We start from the raw sequence: 27,271 nt of genomic DNA, 5'->3' as shown, positions 1-27,271 counted from the left end.
GGGGGGGGGGGGAGGGTGGGGGCGCCGGGGCTCCGGGCGCTGCGGGGCCGCGGGGCTCGGTGCCCGGGAGCGGGCGCGTGGCCGCGGGAGCGGGCGCCCCAGCCGGCCGCGATCGCGGGGTGAGTGAGTCCTGTCTCCGGGGCGCCCCGCCGGGACCCCCAGCGGGACCCCCAACGGGACCCCCCGCGCGGGCGGGGGCGGGCGCGCTCCTTCCCAGCCGCCCGCGAACAAGTTTGTGTAGACGCGGCCGGAGCGCGGCGGGGGTGCACCTGCTCCGGGCGGCGGGCCGGGGAGGGGGGTGTGGGTGCGCGCGCGGGGGCAGCGCTCAGGAGGGGCCCCCGGGGGCGGGCGGGGGCGCGCAGGGCAGCTTTGGACGCGGCGTCCCCTCCTGGAATCCTCGGCGACCGTCAGTGTCCGCGGAGGGAGGGAGAGGCGGATCCGGCCGGGCAGGGGGCGAGCGCGGGGTTCGGGGTGCGCGCTGCCTCTGGCTGGAGCCGCTCACTCACCCAGAGAGCGAGGCTTCCGGTCAGCGGAGGGCTCTGCCCGCTGTCTCTGGGTGAACTTGAACAGAGGCAGAGGCAAAGGCGAAACGTAGGTATTCGCGGATCTTGTCCGGAAAATTACCCCAAGTAGTGGAGGGAGCCGTGCACCTCCCCAGGTGTGGATGCAGCCGGACTGGGGGCTGCTCACTGCGTTCTTCTTTTAAGTCTGGAGCCTCAGGGTGGCCCCGCCGGTGGTCTGGTGCCCTGGGTGGCGCGTGCTGGCTAGCCCCCCACCCCCCACCCCCCGCCCCCGCCCCCGCCCCCGGGGGTAGGGGGTGGCGCAGAGGGACTCCCGTCCTTGTCTGGGCAGGGGCACGCTGGACACCGGGGTTCGGGCTTCCACGGCCCCGCGCCCTTCCGGGGCTGCTGCGAAGATGGACAGACTGGGAACTCTGCTGTACTTTTCTGACAGATGCAGACGCTGTCACCCTCCTGTCGCTGGAACCGGGAGGGTCCCAGGTCGGGCTCAGGAGATGAGCCTTTTGTTTTCTCCTCTGAATTGCCTGGGAGGCCCCGGGCAAGGGAAGGGAGTGAGGCTGTGGGGAGGGAGGCAGGAGGGAAGAGCCGGCCCCTTCCTGATGGTTGCAAACTGCAGGAGAGGAGGCAAAGGGGAGGTTCCCCAAGTGTGCCCCTCACCCCCCCCACCCTCGGCTGGGGCCTCAGAAGCCCCTTGGGGAAGGTGCCCAGTGGCCACCAGAGCCCCTGTAAGCTGCAGCAGAGTGGCTGTCTCCCAGGCGCTCCCCGAAGGAAGCTTGGCGAGTGGCTGGGGGTGGGGGGCTGACCCGGCAGCCCCCCCTTCCCCAGGAGAAGCCCCCGCCCACGGGCGCGTGCCCCCATCCCCAGCATGAGTATTTCCCAGCTCCCTGGAAGCTTGGTCTGGGGGTGAGGGGCTCCCCCTTTTCGGCGGCTGCTGGAGCCCTGTGGGGTGTGTCCTGTGGCCTGCAGCCCATCCTCCGGAAGGGAAAAGAAGCCTGGTTAGGCAGAAGGCCAGACCCCATCCCTGCCCTCCTGTGTGCCCAGGCAGGCGGGGGTGCTTGTCCCGGCCGCCAGTCTCCGGCCAGGTCAGTTCAGGCCCAGCCCCGGGGAGCGAGTCACAGGGGCGGCTCCCCCTGCCTGGAGCCCAGGACCGGGTCCTGCCTGAGCAGGCACTCTTGGGAAGGGCCGGTTCCCCCGTAGACACTCACGGCTCGTGCTCCCGTCTGGCTCAGACCCCGGTCGGCCGCGGGGAGGCCGCCGCACAATGATCGGAAGTGTGCTGCTTGCCGAGACTGCGGTTGGCGAGAACCGCCTGCCGTGTGGACGTGTGATGTGGATGGAAGAGTAGGCTGGATTCATTTTGTGAGCTACTGACCCGGGCACACCTGTTGGCTGCTAGGGCCCCTTCCTTCTCCTGGGCTTCTCTTGCTGCTGGAGACAGACCCTCGGGGACCTGAGCCCCTCCCAGAGGGCGGCTGTCTTGGCCTGAGGGGGCCCGGAGGGTGCTGAGGACAGGGGCGCCCAGGCACCCGCCCCGGAAGCCCCCATCCCAGCGCCCGCAGGAGCCAGAGGGGCGAGGCTGAGCCTGCCCAGATTTATCCGAATCGCCCAAGGGGCTTGAATAACCCTCAAGGGTTCGCCGTCGGGTGGGAGAAACAGAGGAACAAAACAGGGATCTATGAAAGAGGGGGCCCAGCGACAGACCAGAGAGGTGGTGATGGGCTGTTTCCGGAGGGTTCCACTCCTGAGTAGGGAACGGACGCGCCCCTCTCCCCTGAGCCCTGGAGGGTGGCGGGGGGCACCGATTCCTGGGGGTCTGCCCTGTGTTCCACTCGGAGGCGCCCGCGGGGGGCTCACGGGCCGGGAGGGAGAGTGGGCAGAGCGGCTCGGAGCGCTGACTCCAGGCGGGACACGTCAGCCGGGGTCAGCTCACAGGGCGTCCCGTCCCGCCGTCGAGCTCCGCCTCAGGGAGCATCGGACGTGAACCTTGATGGCCACAAAGCATGCGCGAGCCGTACGGGGAAGGGCACGGGGGCCGGGGGCACGGTGCTTGGGACACGGCCTTCTGGAAGGACCCTTGAGAGGAAGGGGCTGGCAGACTGGGGGGTCAGACCGAGAGGCCTGGGCTTGGCCGTCCGAGTCCTGGGGACACGTTGGAGGCTGCAGCATTACGGTTTCCTTCTTTAGAAAGATCACTTTCTCAGGCTTGGCCTTTGCGAGAAGGGGAGTATCCAGACAATGTGCACGGAGCTGAGCAGGGCGGAGGCCTGCAGGGGTGACAAAAGACAGAGGAGGGCTAATCCAGAGCCCCGAGCCCAGCTGGAGGCTCACGTGGACCTGAGGACCCCTCCCCACCGTGCCGGCCGCCGGTCCTGGAGGCTGGGACTCAGCTGCTGGGACCCCACCGCCCGTGTCTCATCGGGAGGGCGACGTGCTGGGCCTGCTCCTTTGTCTTTAAGGCTCTCACCCGACTGGGAGCACGTGGCTCTGAGCCCAGAGGGTCCCCGTCCCCACTGCCCTGGCCACAGGTGCGGAGATGCTTCTGGGGGCCTCTGGAGTCTCCCTCCTCACCTGCCACCGCCCGTCCTCTCTGGCCGGGGAGGGGACGGAGGCAGTCACGTGACTGAACCCCGGCGGCCGGGAGTCAGGCCCCGGCCTCTCCGAGGGCTTTGTGCAGCCCCCAGGTCCCACGGGCTGCCCTTCTCCTCTCCCCACCGCCACCGTCACCTGCCCAGTCCCCGGACCCCTCAGCCTAGCTGAGAGGCGGGAGCCTGTGTCCTACTCCCGGTCCCACCTGCAGGCCGGGCACCTGCTGCGCCCTGGGGCCCAGCCAGCAGCAAATTAACAGGAGAGGGCTCGGGTGTTCCCGTCCCCACCTGCGCTAGGCCCCAGCTCCCTCCCGAGACCCCCCAGAAGCCCCTTTGCCCCGACTCCCTCCTTCCTGAGTGGGGCGACCCTCCCCCAGGCCCTGCCTGCCCTTCTCCGGGCTGATGTCCACCCCTGTCCCCCCGAAGCACTTTGCTGGATTCCGAGATGGGAGGGGCCCCATGGGAAGAGCAGAGTGGACGGAGGAGGGGCCCGGGGGGCGGAACGCTGACCCCCACGGCGACATCAGGGGTGCGTGCCGGGGGCGGGGGGCACGCCATGCACGGCACCGTCTCGCCGAGCCTGGACCTGGCTTGTTTTTAAAGAGGTGCTGGTGGGGGCGCCCTGAGCTCCTTTCCAGAATAGTCCTGCCCGGTGTGGGGCTGGAGCCGGCGTGGGCAGGCTAGCCCTGGTGTCTGACCGCGGGGCCTTGGCGGCTGTGGCTCTCAAATGGGGACAAGCGTGGCGCCCGCGGGGAGGGAGGGGGCGTGCGGAGTAGCCGGGATGGGGCAGGTGAGGAGCACGGCCCAGGGGGTGGGGAGCACTGGAAACGAGCAGGCGCTGGCAGCGTGGGGTGGGCTCCTGGCCGTGCAGACAGGCTGTGGTGGATGTGCCCCCAGGGGCTGGCAGGCCCCGCCGACCTCGAGGCTTGGCGGGAGCCCCTTGTGCAGCGGCTGTAGGTCACCCAACCACCCCCAGGCTGCGCTCACCTGCGGTCACTCCAGAGACGTTTTCCATCCCCAAGCTGCTGGCTGTGTGCTGGGATCTGGGGGTGTGGCCGGGGCCCTGCCTGGAGGGGCCACCAGCCTGGAGGACAGGCGACGGGGTAGGGGTCAACGGCAAGTGTGACACTGGCGGTCCAGGGCAGGGGACGAGTTTCTCACGCTCAGGGCATGCCAGCCCCCGCCCCGCCCGAGGCAGGCGTTCTGGGCCCGGAACCAGCTGCGCGATTTTCAAGGTCCGGGGTGGCCACTGCTTTATAGGACCCTGAGAGGGGCTGTCCCCACCTTCACGTCCAGGCCCCCTCCGCAGACCGGGAGGCCCCTCTGGGACGGAATGGCCCTGGGGCGGGGACTTTGGGGGTCCTTGGGGAAGCCGGGTGTGGTCATTCGAATCCTGACTGATGGGCCCTGACGGCACCCCGGCCACCCCTCGCTTCCTGTAGCCAGTTTCCAAGTCCTGCGCCCGGCACGACACGGGACCCACCACACACCGTGGTTCCCGACCCCGAACTGCTGACCCGCCCGCCCTCCGCCCCGGCTCTCCGAGCCTCTCCTTTCCACGGCAAGGCCTCCCTTCTCCCCGTTTATTTTCGCCGACAGAACCCCAGTCTTGTGACCGGGAGCCCTTTGTGAGCAGACCTGGGAACCCCCTTCCTAGAATTACAACGTGGACGGGCCAGCAGGCCGCCCTCGCGTCCCTGTGCCTGAAGGAGCCGGGCTGCTCTGTGTCCCTGTGCTTTTCTGACTTCAGGCCCCACAGGATCAGGTTCCTGGTGTCGGGATGTGCCTGTCACCGTATCCGCTCAGTCACCTTACAAAGTGTACTCAGAACAAGGGTCTCGGGGCACCTGCGCTGCCCAGGCCTCGTGCGGGCACCAGAATTATAGGAATGGGCAGGCTTAGGGGGCGGCCCCGGGCCCAGAGTTGTTCACGGCCCAGCTGTCCCAGGTGCTGACTGCTGGGCTCAGGGGTCGGCACCAGTGTGTGTGTGGTGGTGGGGTGGGGGTGGGGGTAGTCAGGGAGAGCTTCCTGGAGGAAGAGACACCGGGCTGAGCCTTGGCGGACACGCAGGGATTCGCTGGGCCGAGAGGGTGGAAGAGACACAGGAGGCAGTGGAGGCACAGGAGGTGCCGAGGAGGACTGCTCAGGTGCCTCCCGGATCTCGGTGCGGGCGTGTGTGCGTGCTCGCACGCACGTGTGACGGGAAGCCGAAGGAAGGGGCTTGGCAAGAGACGAGGCCAGATGGGGGCTTGTGTGCCACGCTGAGGAGCTTGGAGTTTATCCCAGAAGCCACGGGCAGCTACGGAAAGGGGTTTTGAGCAGGGGAGCACTGTGATCAGATTTGTGCATTAGGAGGATCACCCTGGCGGCCTCGCGGAGGGCGGATTGGAGGGCCGAGGCTGGAGGCAGGGAGATCAGGCAGGATTTCTTGGGATTTTCTCTGTGGTTTTACAAGTCTGACGAGGCTGGCCGGGGCGGGCCTGGCGTGCACCAGCTTAACGAGAAAATAAAAGGTCTGGAGGCCCAGCCGAAATGGCTTCCCGGCTCAGAGTTTAAATCTACTCTCTGCTGCTGATTATCGAGCCCACCCCACCCCCCGCCCGAGCCTCGGGGGTCCCTGCACCCTCGGGGGCCCAGGTCGTGGAGGCTGGGGGTTGAGTTGGAAAGGGTGGTGCCGGTCTGGCCGCCCCGGGAACGCCAGCCCACAAGAGCCCAAACATTGTCTTTCCACGCACACCAGGCTGGCTGTTCCCTGCGCACAGAGTGGTCATTGAGGGGCTGCGGGGCCTGGCGGGGGTCCCGGGCCACGTTAGTCACGCTGCTGGGAGCTTTTCTTCCCAGGACAAGACTGTCCTTGTGCTCAGGGGCAGCCGGGAGCAGCCGCCCGGCTCCCGGCAGCTGCAGAGGCCCCCGCCGGCCCCTCGCAGCGCACTTCAGAGGCACCGCCGACGGGGGCCCGAGCCCAGTGTGAGTGCGGAGGCCCGGGGCAGCGAGGGGTGGCCCTGAAGTCCGCTCCGGGCGCCCTGCTGCCTTCCCGCCAGGTGCTCCAGGCTCTGTAGCAGGTGCACGGCCCCACCCCCTCTCTTGTGCTGAAGCCTCTGCAGACGCAGTTCCCAGAACACAGCTTGCCGTCCCCGTGCCCACCCGGGAGGGACTCGGCAGGTCGTACACATGTATCGAGCGCCTGCTGGGTACTCCCGCCCTGGGCCGGGCGCCCTTGTGCGTGCTGGCGTCGATCGCTGGCCGGGCCATCCGCGGTACAGGCTCTGAAACGCGCCGTTCCAAAGCTGGGCTCCTCGGTTCGCCGGCTGTGTGCGTTTGCCTCCTTTTGCGTCACCTGTAAAGTGGGGCTGCGACCGTGTCCACCCGGCTGGTCGGTTGCCCCGAGGGTTAAATGAGATGATACGCCAGGAGGGTTCGGTGCGGAGCCGCCTCTGAGCCCTTCCTTCACCGCTGCCCCAGTGGAGGGCCTCACGCCTGCTTTGTGCGCGGGGAGGCCGGGGCCTAACGGACCGGGCCGGTGTCGCTCCGCGGCTGGCGGCCGGCGGCCGGGCGGGGACCGAGCCCCCCGTCCGTCGGGTGCTCCTGCAGCACCGCCGGGCCCTGGGGCGGGGGGCCGCGGTGGGCCCTTCCGTCGGTGTCAGCACGCGCTCTCTGCTCTTCCAGATCCCAGAGCTCCGCGATGGTGAGGCCGGCGACCCTGGGGCAGAGGCCGCAGCCGCGGGGCCCCGTGGCCGGAGCCGCGTGACCGAGTCGTCGGAGCACCTGCCGGAAGCGGGGCGGGAGCGCGGCGGGCGTCAGGATGCGGGCATGAGGCGTCTGGAGACCCCGGACTCCCCCCCGGCCGGGCGCTAGGAGCCGTGCCCGGGGCCCCGGCCGGGAGCCCTGCCGCCCAGGGGCATGGCCAAACCCTCCTTCCGGCTCCAGAAGCTGCTTCGCCGCACGCGGTTCCTGCTCTTCTTTCTGTCGGCCGCCTACCTGATGACGGGCAGCCTGCTGCTGCTGCAGCGAGCACGCGTGGCCCTCCCGCCCGGGCCCCGGGCCCCCGGCCCCCTGCAGGCCCTCCCCGTGGCCGCCGTGGCGCTGGGCGTCGGCCTGCTGGACAGCCGGGCGCTGCGGGCCCCGCGGGTCAGCCCGGACCTGCCGCTCGGCGTGGACGTCCCGCGGGGGCCCCCGGCCCGGGCCCGGCCCGGCCCCCGCTGGCTCCGGACCCGGAACCCGGAGCTGCGCCAGCCGCGGCGAGGCTGGTTCCACCACTTTGTGGGCGACCCCCAGGGGCCGCCCGCCCTGCGCCCCGAGGCCCCCGGGCCAGCCGTCGGGGGACGAGGTAGGTGCCCGGGCCCGGTTGCCCTTTGCGTGGGCGGGGCGGCAGGGGAGGGGTGCTTGGGGGGGGGGGGGCGCTCGATGGTCCGGCCCTGTGGCTGCCTGGGCGGGGGAGACATGATACGGACGACTGCGGCACAGTTGCCGGGGTCATTGCCCGTGTTTGTGTTCCCCATGGCCGTGGCCTGCCTGGGATGTGGCCCCAGGACACTGGCAGGAAGTGGGGACGAGGCAGGGAAGAGAAGGCGGCCAGGGAAGGGACTCGGAGGGGGCGCGCATCTCAATGCAGCCTGGGTGCGGCTGGCGGGGAACGAGGGCCTGGGAGTCTGGCTTTGTTCTCAGGAGGTGAGACGGTCCAGGGAAGAGAGGGAGGAGCCTGGTGGCCCTCGAGTCAGTGGTGGGGTAGGAACGACCCCGATAGTGAGTGAAGCCCGGAGGATGCTATGCTCCTGTCTCCACGGAAGGCAGTTTCTCCTGAGGTCACAGAGGTCGGAGCCCTTGCTGTGGGATTCCTCAGCGAGGCTTCTGCCCAAGAATGAGGGGGACACAAGGAACTGATTCTGCAGCTCACATTACACAGGCCTGCCTTCTGTAGACCCGCCCCGGCACACCAGGAAGCTGGGTCTCTAGGCAGACTACACCACCACTCATTTAGACTAAAATGTGAATGGCTGACAAAGTCAACACGGAGTCCTCGAGAGGCAGCCACGGAAAGAGCACAGGTTTTGAAAACGGACCTGGGTTTCTGTCTTGGTGTTGCCGGGTTTTGACTCTGTGACCTTGAACAGATTTGCTGCAATTCCCCGCTGTTTCTCAGTCCATCCTGTTGAGGATCCATGTACCGGTCCAGTATCCTCTGTGTACTCGAGGAGCCCAGGGTGGGGGCAGAGCCAGATCTGCACCGCAGGACTGGGGCATGGGCCGAGGGTCTTTATAACGTAGCCAGCAGAGGGCAGGGCTCGGGCGACCCAGTTACGGCCCTGGGGGCACCTTTGGGTTCAAGCTGTGTCCAGGGACCTAGAGAAGCCGTGGGCGGGGTCTAGCGACGGCCGAGGAGACGGGAGAGATTGCACGGGCCCGGAGGGTCGCACGGAGCAGCAGGGTCTTGGCCGTTGTGGGCCGGTTGGGCCGGTGACCTCCCCGAGCCCCTGGGATGCCCCGTGGGAGCTCTCTGGCTTCCTCCCCAGCGGCCCCCAGCCTCCCCATGACCCAGCACGTGAAGGGTTAGTGGCTGGTGCAGCAGGAGTCTGAGGCTCCCCCTGCAGGATGCTGGGGGCCCTGAGCGGTCAGCGGGTCAGCGCCCCCTCTGCTGTAGGCTGTTAAAACAGGTTTGAGCTCCCCCCCTAGAGCGTGAGGATACATTTGTGTTCCGGGGAGGCTGTGGTGTCAGGGGGCTGGAGGGAGAGCTTCACGGGAGGGGGCGCTGGCCTGGAAGCATCCCCCCCCCGCTTCCCCCCACCAGCTCCTCACGGCGGATGGCGGCCTGCGGGCCAGCTGCTGGGGCCGCAGACAAAGAGGGCGTCTCTTTGCGGCCGGGCAGCCCGCCATGCTCCTGAAAGGGGTTCCTGCAAGGCCCGGGAAGCCGCAGGAGGCCCCATCAATCACCGAGCATTTCATTATACCTTGGACAACATCCATAATGGAATAAAATGTCAGTAAGTTTACTAGGGGAGAAATAGTAACTTCTCCGTAGCCAGTTTGTTTTTTATTGATAGTGATTTCCAAAGACATTCCAATATCTCCAAAGCCATCGTTAATAGCCTCACGGCATGTCCATTCTGATGTGCAAATGAACAGATGCGGAGTCACAGACAATAATGCATTGCCTCCGTTTCAGCCGAAAGTAATAAATCCGCCTCAGAATGTGTCCCAGTGTGTCCCTCGGACGTCCTTCCTCCGCCGCACACCCTCGCCTCTGTCAGAGCCGGAGGAGTCATCCGGTGTTTTTCCAGGAGGGAGGCTCCCCTCCCCCTCGCCGCTGGAGCGCGCGCGTGGGTCCCGGGCCTCCTGCACCCCCGCCCCCGGCCGCCCCGTCAGACGCCGGCTGTACCTCGTTGTCCGGAGGACCCAGGCCCGGCTGCTCCCCTTCCCGCTCCTTCGTGTGTTAACTGTGCAGCTACTATTCTCCAGTCCACCGGCTAGAGCGCAGGACTGCAGGGATGGCCGTCCCCGCCCAAGATCTCATTCACCTCCGCCTCCAGACGGCCACCCGATGAGGAGGTGGTGTCCCCCCTCGACCCTCTGTGAGCCCGTGGGGCCACGAGCCCGCTTTACAGATGGGGAAATTGAGGCACAGGCAGGGAGGGGGCTGCACGGGCCAGGCCTCGCAGCCTGGGGGTGAGGGGCCTAGATTCGTGCCCCTCACCCCGCCCCCAAACACACGTTTCACACCCACCAGCCTCGGCCTTCGGGGTCGTGAGCCCGGCCCCCTTTACACGCTCTCGGTTAATTTCCCATCAACGGTGATAAATGTTTAACAACCCCTGAGCTTATGTTTTGGATGTTTAATTGAAAACCGTAATAGACGTTCTTCTTTGCCGAGCAGCACGCCAGAAATTTCTCAAATATTAGTTTTCTTTCGCTGAGTAAGCCAGCCAAGGATAGGCATTTATTCCTGCTGCGGCCACTCGGGTCTCAGTGGTGCTGACACGTATGTGACCCGGGGGGTCCCGGGTCCTGAGCGGGAGCAGGTGCTGCCCGACGTGTGATGGGCGTCCTGGGGCTGAGGGGACACACAGGCTCATCCCGGCGGGCAGACCTTGACAAGGGTGACCTTTGCTTACCCCGCTGCGCCCACGTCCTGCAGGTGAGGTGTCTGCGTGCCTCGACCGACCCTGCCACCTGCTCCCCCTCCCCCGCTCTGCCTCTCCTAAGTCGGGGCCCGGGAGCTGCGTCCGGCCTCTGGGAGCATGTCGGCCTGGTTTCGGGAGCCCTGGGCCACCCCTGATGTTGGGGTGGGGGGGGCCGGTGCTTACGGTGTGCCAGACCCAGCAGGGCCCTGGTGGACACGGGACGCATGGGGATAAAGCAGCTTTAACAACAGCAGTCAGTGATAAGCATTATCGTCGTCATTGGGTGTTGACCCGTGTCAGAAAATCTAAGAATCCGGAGCAAGGGGTGGCCGCGGTGGCTGGAGTGGTCGGGAACGCCCGTCAAGGACAGGCAGGAAACAGAGGGTGGGCAGGAAGAAAGGGGCTGGTGCCGGGTGAGGCAGGTGGGTGGGCCTTTATCTGTTGGATGGTTGGGGAAACTGAGGCACAGAACGTGGCCGTAACTTAGCTGAGGTCAGAGGTGGCGTCAGGTGTGTTCACAGACAGGACGGTTGTTCTGGATTCGGTCCCAGGAGTCGGGCTTGGTGGGTCCGCTTCTGCAAACCCCTCAGCAGGGGGACCAGGGACGCTGCTCGGGGCCACGATCCTGGCAGGGGCAGCCGGGAGTCTCGCCTGCCCTCGGGGTTCCCGGCCTGGTGGGTGATCCCACCGTGGAGCCATCTGGGAGCCGCCGCTGGAGGGAGGCCTTGGGCGCGTCCCCCCCCCCCCCCCCCCCGCGCGCCAGGGGCAGCCCAGTTTCGGAGGCTGCGTGTGCCGTGCGGTGTCCTGTGGGACGTCCTGGGGGAGACGGGCAGCGTCTGTATCGTGGGCGCCCCGTCCACATCTCGGCACTGCCCGTGGCGTGTGCGTGCGGCGTGGGACCGTGTGGGCTCCTGCACAACGTGGCTGTGTGTCCACACACCGCACGTGCCCGCCCCGGGCGTCTCTGGGAGACCCCTCCACGTCGGGGTGACAGGCAGGGCTGTTCCAGGCTCCCTCTGCCATGTTACCGTGGGGGCAGCAGCACCACCGCTTGGCGGGATCACGTGCCCCCCGCGTCCCCTTCCAGGGGTGATGCCCGGAGGGGTGAGGGCTCAGCCGTCCCTTGGTGCTGTCGGTTCCGCACACGCTGCTGACACGTCCCCCCGGCACCGCAGGTGTTTTCTTGAAATAGCTCTTCCCCTTTGCCAGTCCTTTATTTTAGCGAAGGTCAGACTTTCCGCAACAGATTTCTTCCCTCTGGGTCATAAGGAGGTGACAGAAACCGCCCATCAGGACATTTGTAGAGGGAGGCCTTTCCAAACCTAGGGCGGGTAGGGATGGCGGGGAGGGGTCCAGGGGAGGTGATAAGCCAGCAGACGTGGTGAGCTGGGGCCGGAAGAAGAACAAGGCATTCAGGCTGACGCCAGCCCCTGGCAGGCGTCTGTGGGGACGGTGGGCCGTTAACCGAGGAAGGAGGCAGGAAACGAAGGAGGCGGAGGGGTCCAGAGACACGGGGAAAGGTGAGGCCGCAGCCTGGTCTCCGGGGCCTCTGAGAAGAGCCTGGGCCGGCTGGTCGGTCCTGGGGGGTGTCCCACGGCTAGGACCCCTCCCGTCCCCGGGGCCTGAGTCTCTGCTGCGCTTCCCGCAGGTACGTACGTCGGATGCTTCAGTGACAGTGGCCGGGACAGAACCCTGAAGGGGGCCGTGTTTTTTGACTTGCGAAAGATGACCGTCTCCCACTGCCAGGATGCGTGCGCTGAGCGGTGAGTGTGAGTCCGCCGGGAAGGAGGTTCAGACGGTCCCCGAGCGAGGCGGTCCGTGGCGGCCGGGGAGCTGGACGGATCAGACCGCGGGCGACCGACGAGGGCACGGGCTCGCAGGGAGAGCAGGGGCTCCCCGCCACATTAGTGAGTTGTCCTCCTTCCCTGGGCCTCGGTTTCCTCCGGTGTTTCAACTACAGTAAAGGGCCTCTGTCCGCATGTCTCCGGGGACACTTCTAGCTCCACAGGAGAAGCGTATTTCTCTCTTGGACTCCGCAGCCAGATCCGCTGATTCTGCTGCTGCCTGTTCCCCCTGCTGTTAGCAGACAGCAGCAGTGTGGCTGGAGCGGCCCCTCCCGCCGAGGCACCCAGCTCACTCTGGGCGCGCACGCGTGCGTGCTCACACCCGGGAGCCGGGGGCACCAGAGGCGGCAGGGGCTCCTCGTGTGTTGTTTCTCTGACATTAGATTTGTCCACATTTGCTGTGACTTAAGTCCTCACCACCTTCTGGTTGGTTGCAATTAATTGCACCCATTTTATAGACAGGGAAATGGAGGCCCGGAAAGGAAAGGGTGGGTCCCTGCTCGGAGGGGCTTCTACAGTTCGGACCGCATTAAAACTGACAGCGACAGTGTTCTCTCCTTCTCCAGCAGTTGGGGAGACAGACTGGGCGGTAGTAAGTGGGGTTGGGGCCACACGGCTAGCATGCGGCCGGATGGGGATCAGTCTGGGTTTGTGGGCCCCTTTCCAGAGCTAACATCCCGTGTGGCACGCAGCAGGTCCCATTTGTAATCTTGGCTTACTTGGGTCCCCGTCACAGTGGGAGCAGGTAGAGGACCGCCTTTGGCGGCAGGTGCTTCAGACTCGTGCCATCTCAGCCCGGGCACTTATGTCTGGTAAATGTCGTGAGCCCGGGGCTGCGCCCTCCGTGGCTGAAGTCGTCTGCGCTGGGATATTTGCACCAGGGGCACTGACACGTGCCACAGAATCGGGCTCTGGCCCTGAGGAGCCGAAAGCGGGTACACAGTGCACCGCGGCGCTGGACCCGCAGCTCCTGCAGGCGGTGCCTTGGGGACAAAGCTCAGGGTGACCAGAGCAAGGGTGGGAGGGCTGCTGATGGGACTCGTTTATCACAAGGAAGGGCTGCTCCCCTACATTCAGCCGATAACCCTCACATCCGGCTGAAAACGCCCCTAAGGCCAGCCATGTGCTGACCGCCGCGGTCCCCGCCTCCTCCCCAGACCTGACCCGAGACCACCCTGACCCAGACCTCGGTGGGTGCTGCGGTACCTGGGCAGGGGCTCAGCAGGGCGCTCTCCCGGCAGGTCCTATGTCTACGCGGGCTTGGAGGCGGGGGCGGAGTGCTACTGTGGGAATCGGCTCCCTGTGACGAGCGTCGGGCCGGAGGCCTGTAACCACGAGTGCAAAGGGGAGAAAGGCTCCGCGTGCGGGGGCGTCGGCCGGCTGTCAGTGTACCGCGTCCAGGAGCTGCAGCCCGGCTCCAGGAAGCGTGAGTGTGCGGCTCCGCCCTGTGTCCCTCCCTCAACCACGCCCCATCGCGCCGCGCCCCGCCCTCAGCCCCGCCTCCCCGCGCTGCGCCCCGCCTCCGCGCCCGCAGCCCCGCCTCCTCACGCTGCGCCCCGCCTCCCCGCCCGCAGCCCCGCCTCCCCGCGCTGTGCTCCGCCTCCTCGCCCTCAGCCCCGCCTCCCCGCCCGCAGCTCCACCTCCTCGCCCTCAGCCCCTCCTCCAGACACCGGCTGGGACTCTGGGAAGAACCTGTGCCCTCTCTATCCCAACGCCTTTGCGGGGGGCGAGCTCGCGTGCGGACTGGGGGGGCAGGCTCACGTGGCGGCGAGGGGCCGGTTAGGCTCTGCGAAGGGCTGCTTGGGCTCAGGGCCAGGCATAGCTTCCTTGTGGGCTGGCGGGAGAGAGACTCTGATCTGGCGACCCAGGTAGGTCTGGGACATGCCGTGTGGCCTCAGGCAGCTTGGTCTGCCTCTCTGGTTCCAGTCTCTTCCGTGAAGTGCCCAGGCAGACCTAGATCTGCAGCAGTGAGGCCTACCGGAGGGTCTGGAAGTTTCCTAGCTGTTGTTTCTTGTGTGCAGCTGAGCTCCCACCAAAAGAAGGAAAGTAAAGCTTAGGGTTTAGCGTCCAAGTCGGGCAGGAAAGGAGGCTGTGGGCCTGTGGGGCGGGGTTGGACTGAGAGCTCCGCGCACAGAATTCCAGTCAAGTATAAATCTGTGCAATCTTAGATTCAAAAGAAAATACCACCTACCAGTTCAGAAAGGGTACAAAAACCCATGTGTTTTGACCTCAGCTGGAGGTGAAATAGAAAACAAAACAACAACAAAGCAAAACACTTGCTAAGAATTTGTAATTGCAGGGTTGCATTTGGGTGAGTTTTGCTTGACGTTCAGATTTTTTACCGCCTGCCTGGTCCCGATGCCCCGGCTTGACAGTTGGCTCTGGGCAGCGTGGAGGTACCGACACAGCAAATGCAGTCTCTTTAGAGCTGCACCACCGGCCCAGGCGAATGGAGCTCCCGTAGATAATTCCTCACTGAAGATGAGCTTACGATCCCAAATCACAGGACACAGGAGGCCGTCACCAACCGCGAGGGGCAGTGAGCTGAAGCTCCGGGCAGCCACAGCGAACCCCCCAAATTTCCACTGCAAGTGCCCAGCGAGGTGCGATTGAAACTCCAATGCATCCTCACCGCAAGATGATTCAGCCCGGATCCACGTAACGTGATCGTCGAAAGCCTCTTTCCAAAATACCTGCCCACGTCGGAGCGTCCTTGTCGCGATGGGGACGGCCAGGCTGGGAGTGGGAAGAAGTCAGAACCTGGGAGACCTCCCCCGCCCCTGGCTGAGGTGGGACCGCCCAGCGTCCGCTACAGTGCCTCCCGGCCGTGGCATGCTCCCGGAGGGCCGGGACCCAGCTTGGAGGAGGGCCGGGACTGCAGGGGGGTCCCCGGCTCTCCGTGCCACGAGCAAGCCTGCCCAGCGGGACGGAAGCCCCGCTGCTCCGACTCCGGGTGAGCGTGAAAGCCAGTGCTGGCGCCGTGCGTGGTGTGTCTGTGTTCAGACAGGATGCGATCAAGGACTCGGGACGGGCATCCGCGACGGCGTGGAGGTCCTGACCACGCACTGTGGATTCGCTGATGAGCCGTCATCTCAGTGGACACTCGTCGACGCCTGTCCGTGGAGAACCGGAGCCCTGCACCGTCACCTGCACGTTTGCGTGGGCCTCCTGGCTGGCCTCTTGGACCTTCGGCCTTCCTGGGTTCGGACACCGTCCACACAGGGGCTCCGGGCTGCCCGGCCGGCCCCTCCTGTGTGCCCCACCGCCGACTCAAACGTCGCCGTTTGACTCCAGACTGCCCACTCACTGGGGCCACGTGGCCCGGTCACTCAAGCCGGCCCCAGGTCTTGGGTCGGCTGCACCTGCCGTCACGGTTAATGTTGAAATGGTGTGAGGCTGCCCCTCCCGCAGGCTGTGGGCCGGCTGGCTGCCCTTTGCCCGTCCTCCTCAAGGGACCGAGCAGACAGGGTCTGAGTCATGAGCTTCCCAGGTGACCACCCGCCTTAAATTTCAGCTTCTCGCTGGCAGGGAGCACTCACAGGAGGGAGGCCCACGGACGCGCCCCTGGGCAGTGAGTGCCCAGAAGTGCAGCTCAGCAGCGCCTCACCTTGGAGGTGTCCTCGTGCCCCGGGAGGCCCCGGACTGTCCCCTGGGCGCGAGGGGATGGCGGGCTCTCCCCCGCCAGTGACACGGTGCCGTGCACAGACAGCCGGCGCCACTCAACCACCAGCCTGAGGCGGGTTACCCCACGCCTCCCGTGCCCCGTCCCCTGCCGTCCACTCGCTGGGCACTTGTAGGGCCCGCCGCAGTCGGGGAAGGGGCCGCGCCCTGGTGCCCAGGCCACAGAGCCGTGGCCCATCGGGCGGGCTCCCAGGCCCCAGGCCTGGTCCTGTTCCACAGTTGTGCACAGAGACGCCTCCGGGGGTGCCGGCTGCTGCTGGGGCGTGGGGGCACAAGAGTGAGGCAGGCATCTGAGAAACCCTGATGAATGCGGAAGGGGCACGAGCCCTCGGAGCCGAAACATTCCAGAAGGTTCATCAAGGAAGCTAGCTAGGGGCTGGACGTTTCCACCAGAAGGTCTGGATGACAACATGGCAGGAGGCTTCCTCTCACACGGGCTTGAGCATTCGTGGGGCCTGGTGGGAATTCAGGATCAGAGACAACAAGCGGGTCTGACCTGGCAGCACAGCGGTTGGTGGGGGGCGGGGGGGGGGGGGAGAATGGTGGCGGGATTTCACATTAACAGATGTAGTTCTCACACCTGTGCTGTGTGGGAACATAGAATTTTCCAGAATACTGGCCTCTTGGGTCACGTAGTATAGAATCTGGCATGTAAGGGATGCTTGATCCAGATTTGTGGAAGGAAGGAGAGAGGGAAAGAAGGAAGGAGGGAAGGAGGGAAGGAAGAAAGGATGGACCCCATCCCCAGAGCTGGCAGGAGAAGCAGGCCTGAGGTCAACAGCTGCAGCCACGTGGCCCCTGTGACGAGGGTGACCGCTGGTGACAAGGTTTGGGCACCGTGGTCTCAGGAGTCCGGCTCGCCCACACCCTCTCCGGGGCGGTCTGCTTTCTGGTTTGAAACTTGCCCCTCTGAGCACGTTAGCACCCATTTCAGACCACGAAGCCACCGTTTGCCGGCGACGGGCACCATTTCTCACCAGAAACCGTTTTGTCCCCGCAGGGAGGACCGTCACGTACCGCGGATGCTTCAGGTTGCCAGAGAACGGCACGCACACCTTCCCCGACTCCCTGTTGCAGCCCAACGCGACAGCGGAGGCGTGCTCGGGATTTTGTTCCCAGAAAGTAAGATCTTGTAACGAGTGTGTGCGGGGGTGCAGGGGGCGGGAGGCCGAGGGGCAGGTGCCGTGCCGGATGCGGATTCTCGGGACGGAGGAGACGGGAGAGGGAGGGCCACGTGGCCGTGGCTGGCGTGGGTCCCCCAGGCTGGCAGGGGCGCGGTCGGCGGATTTGAGGCTGGCGGGACCGTGCCTTCCCGTACGGGAGCTCTGACACAGGTGTCAGTTGTTAAATTGATGGGGTTTGTTAGTGAGACGCGCTGGCTCAGGGATCGGGGACAGGGCCGGGCCCTGAACCTGGCTTCAGGGACTGTGGGCACAGGTGCACCTTTGGCCCAGCCCGGGCTCACGGGAGGTGCGCGACTCTGCAGAGGCTGGGCCGGGCTCTAAGGCCACTGTCCCTGCCTCGCACCATAGCTCTGGGTGGGACATGCCCGTCAAGGCCAGATGGGGCTCGGAAGTGACGAGACCCGCAGAGCATGGAGGTCAGGGGCTGGGTCCAGTGGCCAGCCCCAGAGTGGCCCCCCGGGGGGTGGCAGGAAGCCGTGGGCGCTGGGACTCTGCCTTTGTAGCAGTGGGAACGGAGGTCGAGAAGCTGGAGCGTGCTGCCCGAGGTCACGGCACCCCTACCAGGGGCAGCCCGCATTTGGGCCCATTTGGGCCCGTGGTTCTGACCCTGCAGATTGGGAGGTGCAGGAGGCAGGCTGGGGAGCCCAGAGGGAGGCACCCTCCCTGGTTCTTCTTGAGATGCATCCCATGGACCCCAGACAGAGCCTTTCGTGTGTACTGTCCTCCCAGACCACAGCCTTTGACGCGGGTCTCTGCGTCTCCAGTGGTTGCGGGTGCTGGGGTGCCCTCGGGCTCACAACTGGCCCGGGCCCCTGCTCCCCTGCACAGGAGCAGAGCCGTGGGTAGGGGGACACTACACCTGCCGTCACAGACCCCTCCCTCCCCTCCCCCACCTGGAATCGTGGGGACTCAGCAGGCAGGTCCAGACCATGCTGCCTCAGTCTGCAAACCTGGAGGTGCCCCGCGTGACCTGCTTTAACCTCCCGGGGTTCCGAGGGGACACACTCCCCCGAGGGGGACCCCCACATGCCCCCAGAACCAGCCCGCTCCGGGAAGTGGGGCAGGCAGGGCTCAGTCTCCACACCACGCTGGGCTTCCTGTGCTGCCCTCCCCCCTCCTAGTGGCATGGGGGGGAGGGGACGGGGCAGCTCCCGTTCCTGGGCCGAGGGTCGGTCTCGGGGGCCTTCCGGTCCCCTGTCCCCCGCGCGGACATCCATCCTGCAGAGTTAACCAGTTGCCCTCTGTTAAGCGTTCGGGCTGTTTTCGCCCCCGGGGGTGCGGGCAGAGCCCGGGGCGGGGGGACGCGGGGTCACAGCCGGGGAGGGGCCGAGATCGGCGCCAGGAGCCGGCGAAGGGGCCTGGGGGTCGTCCGCAGCTTCGGGAAGGGGCGGAGCTGGAGGACGCGGGCGTGTCCCCAGGAAGGCGAGGGGGCGGGGGCTGCGTGTGTGCGGAGGGCGCCGGGCCACGCCCAGGCCGGAAAGAGGGCGCCGTGACCGTGTGCGGCGGGGCAGGCGTGGAAGGAGCTCCACGGCCGCAGGTGAGACGCCCTGCGGGTGCTCGGTGTGGACCCTCGGGGACGGCCGGTCGGGGGGCGCGGGCGCAGCCAGGGGGCGGATCCAGGTGGGCGGGGCTGCCGCGTCCAGGTAGAGCCACCTTCTACCCAGCGGAGTGGCCTTTGCTCCCGGACCGCGGCCCCCTGCCCCTCGGCACGCCCCGGGGCGTCGTGTAACGGGGTTCGCCCTCGGGGCGGCCCCCCTCCGGCAGCCCTCGTGCGGTTTCCGCCGGAGTCTGGGGGCTCCCGCCTCAGTCCGGAGCGGGGTTCCTGGCGCAGAGAAGGCGCTTCGGGTAGATCCTCGTTTTAGGATGAGTCGGTACCTCCCACCCCTACCCACCACCTGCCGGCAGCTCCCCCACCGTGTGACAGCCGGACTGTCCCCTGCGGGCGGAGCCGCCCCTGGCGAGCGCCACGCCCCAGAAAGGCCGGCGGCGCCAAGGCCACAAACCCCAAAGATTTGGCGGAAAGGTGCAGACACCTAGGACGCGAGTACCGCGCGCAGCGGGCCACACGGCCACCGGAGGTGTCTTCACGGGCTGTGGTGCAGGACACTCACCGTGGAGCCACGGCTGGGATCCGTGGGGCTTCAGGAAGGCCAGTGAGGGAGGGGGCCGCCTCCCAGCTCCCCCTCCCCGGCGCGGAGGATCGCCTCTACTGTGGCTTGCTGGTCGGTAGTGAGGTTTCAGGGAGCTCCGGGGGTGTGGCTGGGCAGAAAAAGAACAATTCGGGGTGCTCTCCGCAGCCGGCCGGCCTGACTCTGCCGGCAGGGGTCCGTGTCGTGGGAGTGTGAACATAGTGGAGCGGTCTCTGGGATTTTCGGGGGTCGTGGGGAGACACCCGCCCGTCTCCGTTCTCGCGGACGCTCTCACCTGCTCCATTGGGCGAGAAGAAGGTGAACGGGGGAGCTCAGGTGTTCACCCACCACCAGCCTGGACCTGGGGTGGTCGATCTCGGGCCCCGGTGTTTGTGCACAGGCCCCGCGGCCGGGCCGCCCAGGGAATCCAGCTCCGTGGGCAGGCCGGCTTGTTCTCTGCGCCGCCGTGGCCCTGCCTGACCCGCCTGGGTCCCGGCAGGTGCAGCTGGTCCCATGTGGGCCCACCGCCTCCCCGCTCTGCCAGGGGTTGGGTCTGTCCAGGTCTGGGTTCTGTGGATTAACCGCCTCGATGTCGGGACGTTTTCCCTTCGCGAGAAGGCTGCGCTGTGCTTTCAGGAGGCCGCTGTCCGGCACGGCTTTGTGTTTCGTACCCTTTCTGTGCTAAACCTGTCCACGTTATACTACGTGTGTCTTTTTTTTTTTTTTATTTTTTTTTTTAAATTTTTTTTTTCAACGTTTATTTATTTTTGGGACAGAGAGAGACAGAGCATGAATGGGGGCGGGGCAGAGAGAGAGGGAGACACAGAATCGGAAACAGGCTCCAGGCTCTGAGCCATCAGCCCAGAGCCCGACGCGGGGCTCGAACTCCCGGACCGCGAGATCGTGACCTGGCTGAAGTCGGACGCTTAACCGACTGCGCCACCCAGGCGCCCCTATACTACGTGTGTCTTTAAAGAACGTTTACCGGTTTTTGGTGGGGGCTTGGTGGCTACAGAAGTAATGCATATCTATCTTTGAAAATTAAAAAAATTTGGAGACGCACAGTTAAACCTCACCTGTAACTGTAGCACGTCAGAGAAAACCACCAATGAGGTTTCACGTCCTCTGGTCTTGTATTCCAAGTGTATGGGGATTCGTTTCTTGAAGATTAAACCTTTCCCTCCGTGTCTTCCCTGGGCTGGGTGTGTCCCGCGTGGCTGCCAGGACCCTCGCCCCCCACTGCTGGGCCTCTGGGCTCTGCCTTTGCTGCCCGGCTGTTGTATAGAACTCGTTCCCAAAGGCCCACCCGTGAGCAGGGTCCCAGCTGTTTCCTCGGGCTGTGTCATCAGACGTTTCTGGAATCGCTGGAGTGAAGGATTTGTGCATTTCTTGCGTGTGCTTGTGAGCCTTCCGGCACATTCTGAGAAGCGACTCTTCTGGCCCCATTCTGAGGATGGACCGTGGACGGTGGCTTCAGAGTCAGTGACCCGGGCACGTGTCCCTGCATGGCCACGTCCCGCCTCGAGGTCCTGGCCAGTCTCATGGCCCCAAGCCGTGGCATTCTCACGGATTCTCATGGATGCGATTCGAAGCCACAGGTCCTGCCTCCACGGCTGCCCCTCCACCCACACGGTCCCCACTTTGCAGCCACGCAGGAGGACACACGCTCAGTGACAGGCTCAGTAGACAGGCTCCCGTTCGCCCTGACTCGCCCTCCTCCCGCAGCATCTCTCCCGTTTGGACCTGGATGTCCAGACCGGCCTCCGGAGAGAAGGCTCACGGCGAGCTCCGTGCTGGCTCAAAGATTTCACCAAAAACCCACCGTTCGTGTGTCCGTGTCCACGGAGTTGAATGTGGTGTGTGGCAGAACCCGGGGCTGGGAGTCCAGAAGCTTCTGTCCCTGCTCGCCCTCTCACGGCCTGAGGTCTTGGGCAGCTCGCCCCCTGCTTCCACGCCTCAGTTTCCCCTTCTGAAATCTCACGTCTTTGTAATTCCCTGTAATCCTGGAGACCCTGAGAAAGGCGCTCCAGGAGGAAGGAGACAGAGGTGATGAGACCCAGACGGCCCGGTGGGACGTCCCCTCCCTGACCCCCGGCCACGACCACCCCTCGCGTACGGAGAGCCCAGCTCTTGCTGTGACCCAGTGCCCGTTGCCCACAGGCAGCCCCCCGCCCCGCGCGGCAGGCCCCGCATGCAGTTCCGGGGGGCGTGCACCCCCTGACCCCACGTCGCCCGAGCAGGCTCCGCTTTGTCCCTGTGAGGGAAACAGCCCCACGTCTCCGTCCTCCACCTCCTGCCTCCGTCTCCCATCGCCGCGCTCTCTCCTCTGACTCTGAAGCCCGGGTGGGGGAGGGGGCAGCGGGGAGGCTGGCGGAGAGGAGATTCATCAATATTTAATTTTTATGGAAATCGTGTCCTAGAAATCCCCAAGGGGCTGAAAATTGTTCTGTGTTTTCGGAATCCGGTGATGTCCTGAAGCGGTTATGTTGTAAATAAACCGCATTACTGTCTCCAGTCCCCCCTTGCTCCGCACACTTCAGGGAACTTGACCGTTTAATCCACTTGAGGGAGCGGAGGGGCCAGGGTCGCTGCCGGGTGGGGCGCAGGGTCGCGGGGCAGCCACTGCAGCTGGCGAGGGGTCCCGCGTGCTGGCCTTTTCGTCCCTGAGCAGGACGTCCAGGACACCGGCGCCCGGGAACCTGGTGGCAGGAGGGCTTAGGTGGAGCTGGGGCTCAGACGACCCCAGAGGGCTCACCCCCAAGTGTGTTACCAGCACCTGTCGGTGGGGGGGTGGGCTTCACCCATTAGTTCCTTCCCTCCTTCGCCGTTCGTCCCTCAGGCATCCGTTAGGCATTCTCCGGGGCGTGGTCTCTGCTGAGGATTTGCACACGTGATTCTGAGCGAAGGGAACCAGATGCCAAGTTCGCACCGAAGGATCCTGTCCATAGGACGCTGTGGGACAGACTGGATCGGCCCAGTGGCCGTTGGCGGGAGGGAGGGCGTGGGGAGGGCCGACGAACCGCGCATGTGAGGGAACCGCCAGGGGCCTTGCTGCGTGTGCGTCAGAGCAGACTGGACAGTTCTTGCGGGGCAGAGTGTTTCACTGTGGTCCCGAAGTCCCACCTCGCAGTGAAGCAGAACCAGAGAGCTCAGCAAGGGCACAGGGGTCCTGTGAGGGTGGGAAGGGCGTTGAGGCACAAAACGGGGTGGCCAGCGAAGGCCTCTCTGAAAAGTGGGCTTGAAAAAGGGTGCCCGGGGGCAGGACGTTCCAGGCCGAAGGCACAGCAGGTGCAAAGGCCCTGAGGTGGGCACGGGCCTGCTGTGTGTGGACCAGTAAGGACCCCGGTGTCGCAGCTCACCAGGCTGCCTGAACAACGTCCCACAGACGAGGGCTTGCGTGACACAGGCTTGTTTCTCCCGGTTCTGGAAGCCAGAAGCCCCAGACGGGGGGTTTCTTCTCAGGCCTGTGGGCTGAGATGGTCTTTTCCCTGTGTCTTTACACGGTGTTCTGTCCATCTGTGTCTTAATCTCTTCTTACGATGACGCCAGTTAGATTAGATTGGAGCCCCCCCTTCCCCCGCCGTATTTTACCTGAACTACGTCCTCAAAGACGCTGTCCCCGAATACAGTCCCGTTCTGAGGCTGGGTTAGAACGTCGGGTGGGGACACATTCCACGTCGTGCTGAGGGATGGTGTTGGGGGGGGGGAGGGCGCCCTGCTGCAGCTGCTGGAGGGCTTGCCAGGCTCTGCTCTGCACCCCCATCCAGGCCCCGGCCCTGCACCCCAACACTGGCTGGCCCCAGCCCCGTGGCCGAGCGAGTGACCGGTGAGGGCTGGGGCCGCTGCGGCGGGGGATCTTCACAGGGGTCCGTTCTCGGTGGGTCTGACCTAGAAAGAGCGTCACACGCCCAACAGGGGGGGTGGTCTCCATCCTGGGCTTTGGGGGCCTGGGAGGGGGGCCCGCGGGCAGAATTTCAGGACTCAAACTGTCAGGTGCCCCTAGCATCCGAGGATGGCAAAGTCCTGAGATGGGAGCAGGGGCCCCTGGGACGTGCTGGGCCCACGCGGGGCTGTCCCGCTCTCAAGCTTCCAACACTGGGAGGGGGCGGGGAACACGCCCGAGCGAGCTGGAGCCCCCACCCCAGGCTCCGCATCGCCCTCCGGCAACCGGGGCCCGGCCCGGTGACTTTTCTGAGCATGGACAGAGATCCTCGGCTTTGCCAAACCACACGCAGAAAACACTATTGATTTTCTTTTATTTATTTATTTATGAGATTTTGCTGTGGGCAAAAAATAAAAAGGTCTGTGCGGCGTTGCTGAAGCTGCGAGACACTTCCCGTGCCTCCCGGTCTCCCTCCCTGGACGCTCCCGGGCTGCAGGGGCGAGTGGGGCTGAGCGCCCTGAGTGTCCTGCAGGTGTCGGACCTTCCTCGTCCCGTCCCCAAAACAAACGTGCAAGGCGGTCTCCTTGCCCTTGTTCGGTGGTGAAATCCAGAAAGGTGCGGCACCTTGTCCGAGGTCGCCCAGCGCCCCTGCTGCGTCCTCTGCGGAGGCGGCCTTCCCAGAGGGGACAGGGGACTGCAGGAGAGGCCAGGAGCCGGTCGCGGGGTGGGACGGGGAGGATGGGCCTCGTCATCCCCGCCGATCCCGCGTGTGCCTCCCGGCATGAGCCGCCAAGGCCCCGCACCCACCCCGGATGCGTCTCTTCCCCGCCAGGAGTTCCCGCTGGCCGTCCTCCGGGGCCGGGAGTGCTACTGCGCTTACCCCACGCCGCAGTTCAGCCTTCGGGACGCCGTGGACAGCTCGCTGTGTGGCCGGGGGCCCGAGGCCCCGAGGCAGGCTGAGTACTGCGAGGTCTACCAGACGCCCGTGCAGGGTGAGTTCCTACCGCGAGGACCCTCCCCTCCTCCCCCCACCAGGCTCAACCCCCGTTTGCGCCCTGCGGGTCTGGAGATGCCCCGGGGCCGCGTGCGGAGCCACGGTGGGTGGGGAGGCATCTGGGCACAATCCCTGGCCTGGCGGCGGGTGGTCCCATCTTGGGGCCGTGGTGCGCAGAGGTCTCGTCATCACTGGGGCTGTCTCTGCGGCCGAGGCACAGGTGGCAACCCCCTCCCCGGGCCTCAGTTTCCCCGTCTGTGAAGTGGGAGTCTGGGGTCAGCAGTTCCTGGCGGGGCGGTCCGTGGTCAAGCTCTGGCCTTTCAGACACTCGCTGCACGGACCGGAGGTTCCTGCCCACCAAGTCCAAGGTGTTCGTGGCTCTGTCCAGCTTCCCGGGAGCCGGGAACACGTGGGTACGGCACCTCATCGAGCATGCCACAGGCTTCTACACCGGCAGCTACTACTTTGACGGGACGCTGTACAACAAGGGTGAGTGGGGGCCGCAGGCAGGGGCCCCAAGCAGCGAGTGTAGACGGGAGCCAGGGAGGGGCTCCCCGGGCCGTGGTGCCGCGTTCGTGTGGCCGGAGTCTGAGTTGCACGAGATGCATTTCTGGGTCATCAGGCGCTAACGCCAGTTTCTCTGGGATTCTCACCTGGACTCTGGTTCCCTAACGCTCTGGGCTCGGCAGTGGGTCTGGTCTGGTGGGAGAAGCCAGGGGAGTTGGTCCCTGAACCAGGCCTCTGGTCCTCGGGTCCCAAGTGTCACCTGTACCTTCGGCGGGGGTGGGGGTAGTGGCTGGATGATCCCGCCCCGGGGTCCTGCCCGCTCTGGCCGACCCCCCGCGAGGCTGTAGTACCACCTGTGGTCCAGGGGGCCTAACCTGTCCACACAGCTGGCGGTCTCCATCTGTGCACGGCCACGGGGCCCGGGGGCTGGAATCGCTGCGTGCGATGGCCCCGGAGGCTTCCCTGTGAGGCTTACGGGGCCGGCTCAGGGTGGCCGCTGTGGGAAGGCACCACAGTCCCCAGGGTGTCAGGGACCAGATCTCGTGTTTACAGCCGTGGTCTGGCTTCGGGTTCCCTGGAGCTCCCCAGCCGTTCGCCAGAAGGAGCCAAAGTGAAGGCCCGTGGCATCTGGCCCGTGGCAGGGGTGCATTTGAAATGTGTTGAGTTCCAGTGGGCAAACCCACGTTCACAGGGGGCCGTGCTTCCCGGCATCAGAGAGCCCCTGCCTGTTTGCTCCACGTACAAGGGCTCCTGCCTGCTGACCTGGGTCCCCAGGAGCCCAAGATAATCATGTGTTCGTTTCAGGAGCACGTGTCCCGGGCTGGCCAACCGGGGCTCTGTTCGGGGCACGGCCGGGAGTGCGGGTTCAGGGACACCTTCCTGGGAGTCCTTCAGTGACGTCCCTCCGCACCCCCGACCGGCCCCTTCCTCCATGTTCCCATGAGCCCCCGTGCTCGGCATGGCCCCAGGGCTGCTGTTTAGCCAGACCCAAGCTGAGCCCCTTTACCCCCAACGTAAAGTCCAGCTCAGACGAGCACACGGTTGTCTTTGTCGGCACGTGTGTGACTGGCTCTGCGGCTGTGTGATCGCGGGCAGGTCCACACCCTCTCTGAGCCTCTGTCTCTTCCCTGGCCAACCTGCAGCCGTGACTGACTCGGGTCAGCCTCCCGGCCTCTGGTGTCTTGCAGAAGTGGGTTCAGCTCTTCTTCTGCTGGGGGGGCGGGGAATCCCTACGCCTCGCTCAGGGGCCTCCCCCGCCCCCCGCAGGGTTCAAGGGCGAGAAGGACCACTGGCGGAGCCGGCGCACCATCTGCGTGAAGACCCACGAGAGCGGCCGCAGGGAAATCGAGATGTTTGACTCGGCCATCCTGCTGATCCGGAACCCGTACAGGTCCCTGGTGGCCGAGTTCAACCGCAAATGTGCCGGCCACCTGGGCTATGCGGCCGACCGCAACTGGAAGAGCAAAGGTAGATGGGAGGGGTCGGTGGCTGGCCCACACGGCCTCGCTCCCCAGATTTGCCCCGGGGGCCCCATCTGGCCCGTGGGCGATGGATCGAGGAGACACGGGTCAGGGCGGTGAGGACGGGGAACTGAGTGCTCGGAGGGGCCGCTGCATCCAGCAGGTCTGTGCTCCTGTCCCCGTGGTCTGCGCCGTGGCTGCCAGCCGTCCCCGCCCCTTGCTGACCCCACCCCTCCCCACCGCTCCCACCCCTCCCTCCCCCCCCCCCCCCCCCCCCGCCAGAGGCGGGAGGCCGAGCTCTGGTCCCTCCTTGGCTCAGTCCCCTCGTCCCAGACACCGGGGCGGCCCTGTTCCGGCAACTGATCCTGTAGGGGTGATTCTCAACCTCTGCACGTGTCCCCCTCCGAAACAAGTCAGAACACGACGAAAAGCCCACCTGGTTTCTTAGCTCGCGGGCGGAGAAATCTCGCGGGGCGCGTCGCGCGGCATCGCCGCGGGTCCTGCCACCGGAGGCTGGCGGCTTGTGCTGGCGCCCCTCCCCCGCAGGACACGGCGGGCAGATGGCAGGGACCGGCTCCGTTGGGGCCCGCCCCGTGCCCGACGCCCGTCTTGTCCCCCGCGCAGAGTGGCCGGACTTCGTCAACAGCTACGCGGCCTGGTGGTCGTCGCACGTGCTGGACTGGCTGCGCTACGGCAAGCGGCTGCTGGTGGTGCACTACGAGGACCTGCGCCGCAGCCTGGTGCCCACGCTGCGGGACATGGTGGCCTTCCTCAACGTGTCCGTGAGCGAGGAGCGGCTGCTGTGCGTGGAGAACAACAAGGAGGGCAGCTTCTGGCGGCGCGGCCGGCGCCCCCATGACCCCGAGCCCTTCACCCCCGAGATGAGGGCCCTCATCGACGGCTACATCCGGACGGTGGACCGGGCGCTGCGCGAGCACGGCGGGGCCGGGCTGCCGGGCGAGTACGTGCCCAGATGACGGCCCGGCGGCCTCGCTGCGGCCCCGAGCCCCGAGGTCGCCGGGCAGGCACCCGCCGCGGGACCCCCCCGGCGCTCACACGCGCGTCTGCACACGCCGCCGCTCGCCCGCCCGCCCGCAGGTGCCCGGCCCTGCTGTGGGCTTGTGCCCGGACACCAGGCCACGCGGGCATCGGCGCTGCGGGCAGCGGGCACCCGTCGTGGGCGGGGCTGGGGGGGCTCGTGGACGCCACTGACTGCACGTGACTGCCGGTGACCACGTGTGGGGAGACCGCCAGGCACCGTGGTCCGCAGCCTCGCCTCTCCCCTCCCCGCAGACTGGCCGGCAGCGTGGGACAGAGTGGAGGCCCCTCCCCTCCCCCCCGCTGTGCACACAGCCACCTCAGGACCTG

The 27,271-nt window shown here is 66.1% G+C and overlaps 1 protein-coding gene across 4 annotated transcripts; it reads left to right on the top strand.

Annotated features, from left to right (window-relative positions):
* Positions 1 to 3: 3 nt before the first annotated feature.
* Positions 4 to 27,242, top strand: WSCD1 (WSC domain sialate O sulfotransferase 1). Of its 4 annotated transcripts, none has more exons than XM_086685665.1 (9): positions 4 to 119; positions 6,773 to 7,433; positions 11,870 to 11,984; positions 13,307 to 13,497; positions 16,747 to 16,868; positions 23,775 to 23,934; positions 24,261 to 24,425; positions 25,710 to 25,910; positions 26,528 to 27,242. In XM_086685665.1, the coding sequence occupies exons 2-9, from the start codon at positions 7,007 to 7,009 to the stop codon at positions 26,878 to 26,880; spliced, it is 1,734 nt and encodes a 577-aa protein (XP_086541791.1). In that variant the 5' UTR covers positions 4 to 119; positions 6,773 to 7,006; the 3' UTR covers positions 26,881 to 27,242. The 4 variants fall into 4 exon arrangements, with proteins under 4 accessions (XP_086541791.1, XP_086541794.1, XP_086541792.1 ...); XM_086685668.1 differs by having other exon boundaries at positions 13,307 to 13,491; positions 26,528 to 27,241; XM_086685666.1 differs by lacking the exon at positions 4 to 119 and adding an exon at positions 372 to 591.
* Positions 27,243 to 27,271: the final 29 nt, after the last annotated feature.

The sequence above is a fragment of the Puma concolor genome, chromosome E1 (genome assembly GCF_028749965.1).
Source record: "Puma concolor isolate L17-30 chromosome E1, mPumCon1.1.hap2, whole genome shotgun sequence".
In the NCBI taxonomy this organism is placed as follows: domain Eukaryota; kingdom Metazoa; phylum Chordata; class Mammalia; order Carnivora; family Felidae; genus Puma; species Puma concolor.
The sequence above is the reverse complement of the archived record's forward strand: the minus strand, read 5'-3'. Positions and strand labels throughout refer to the sequence as shown.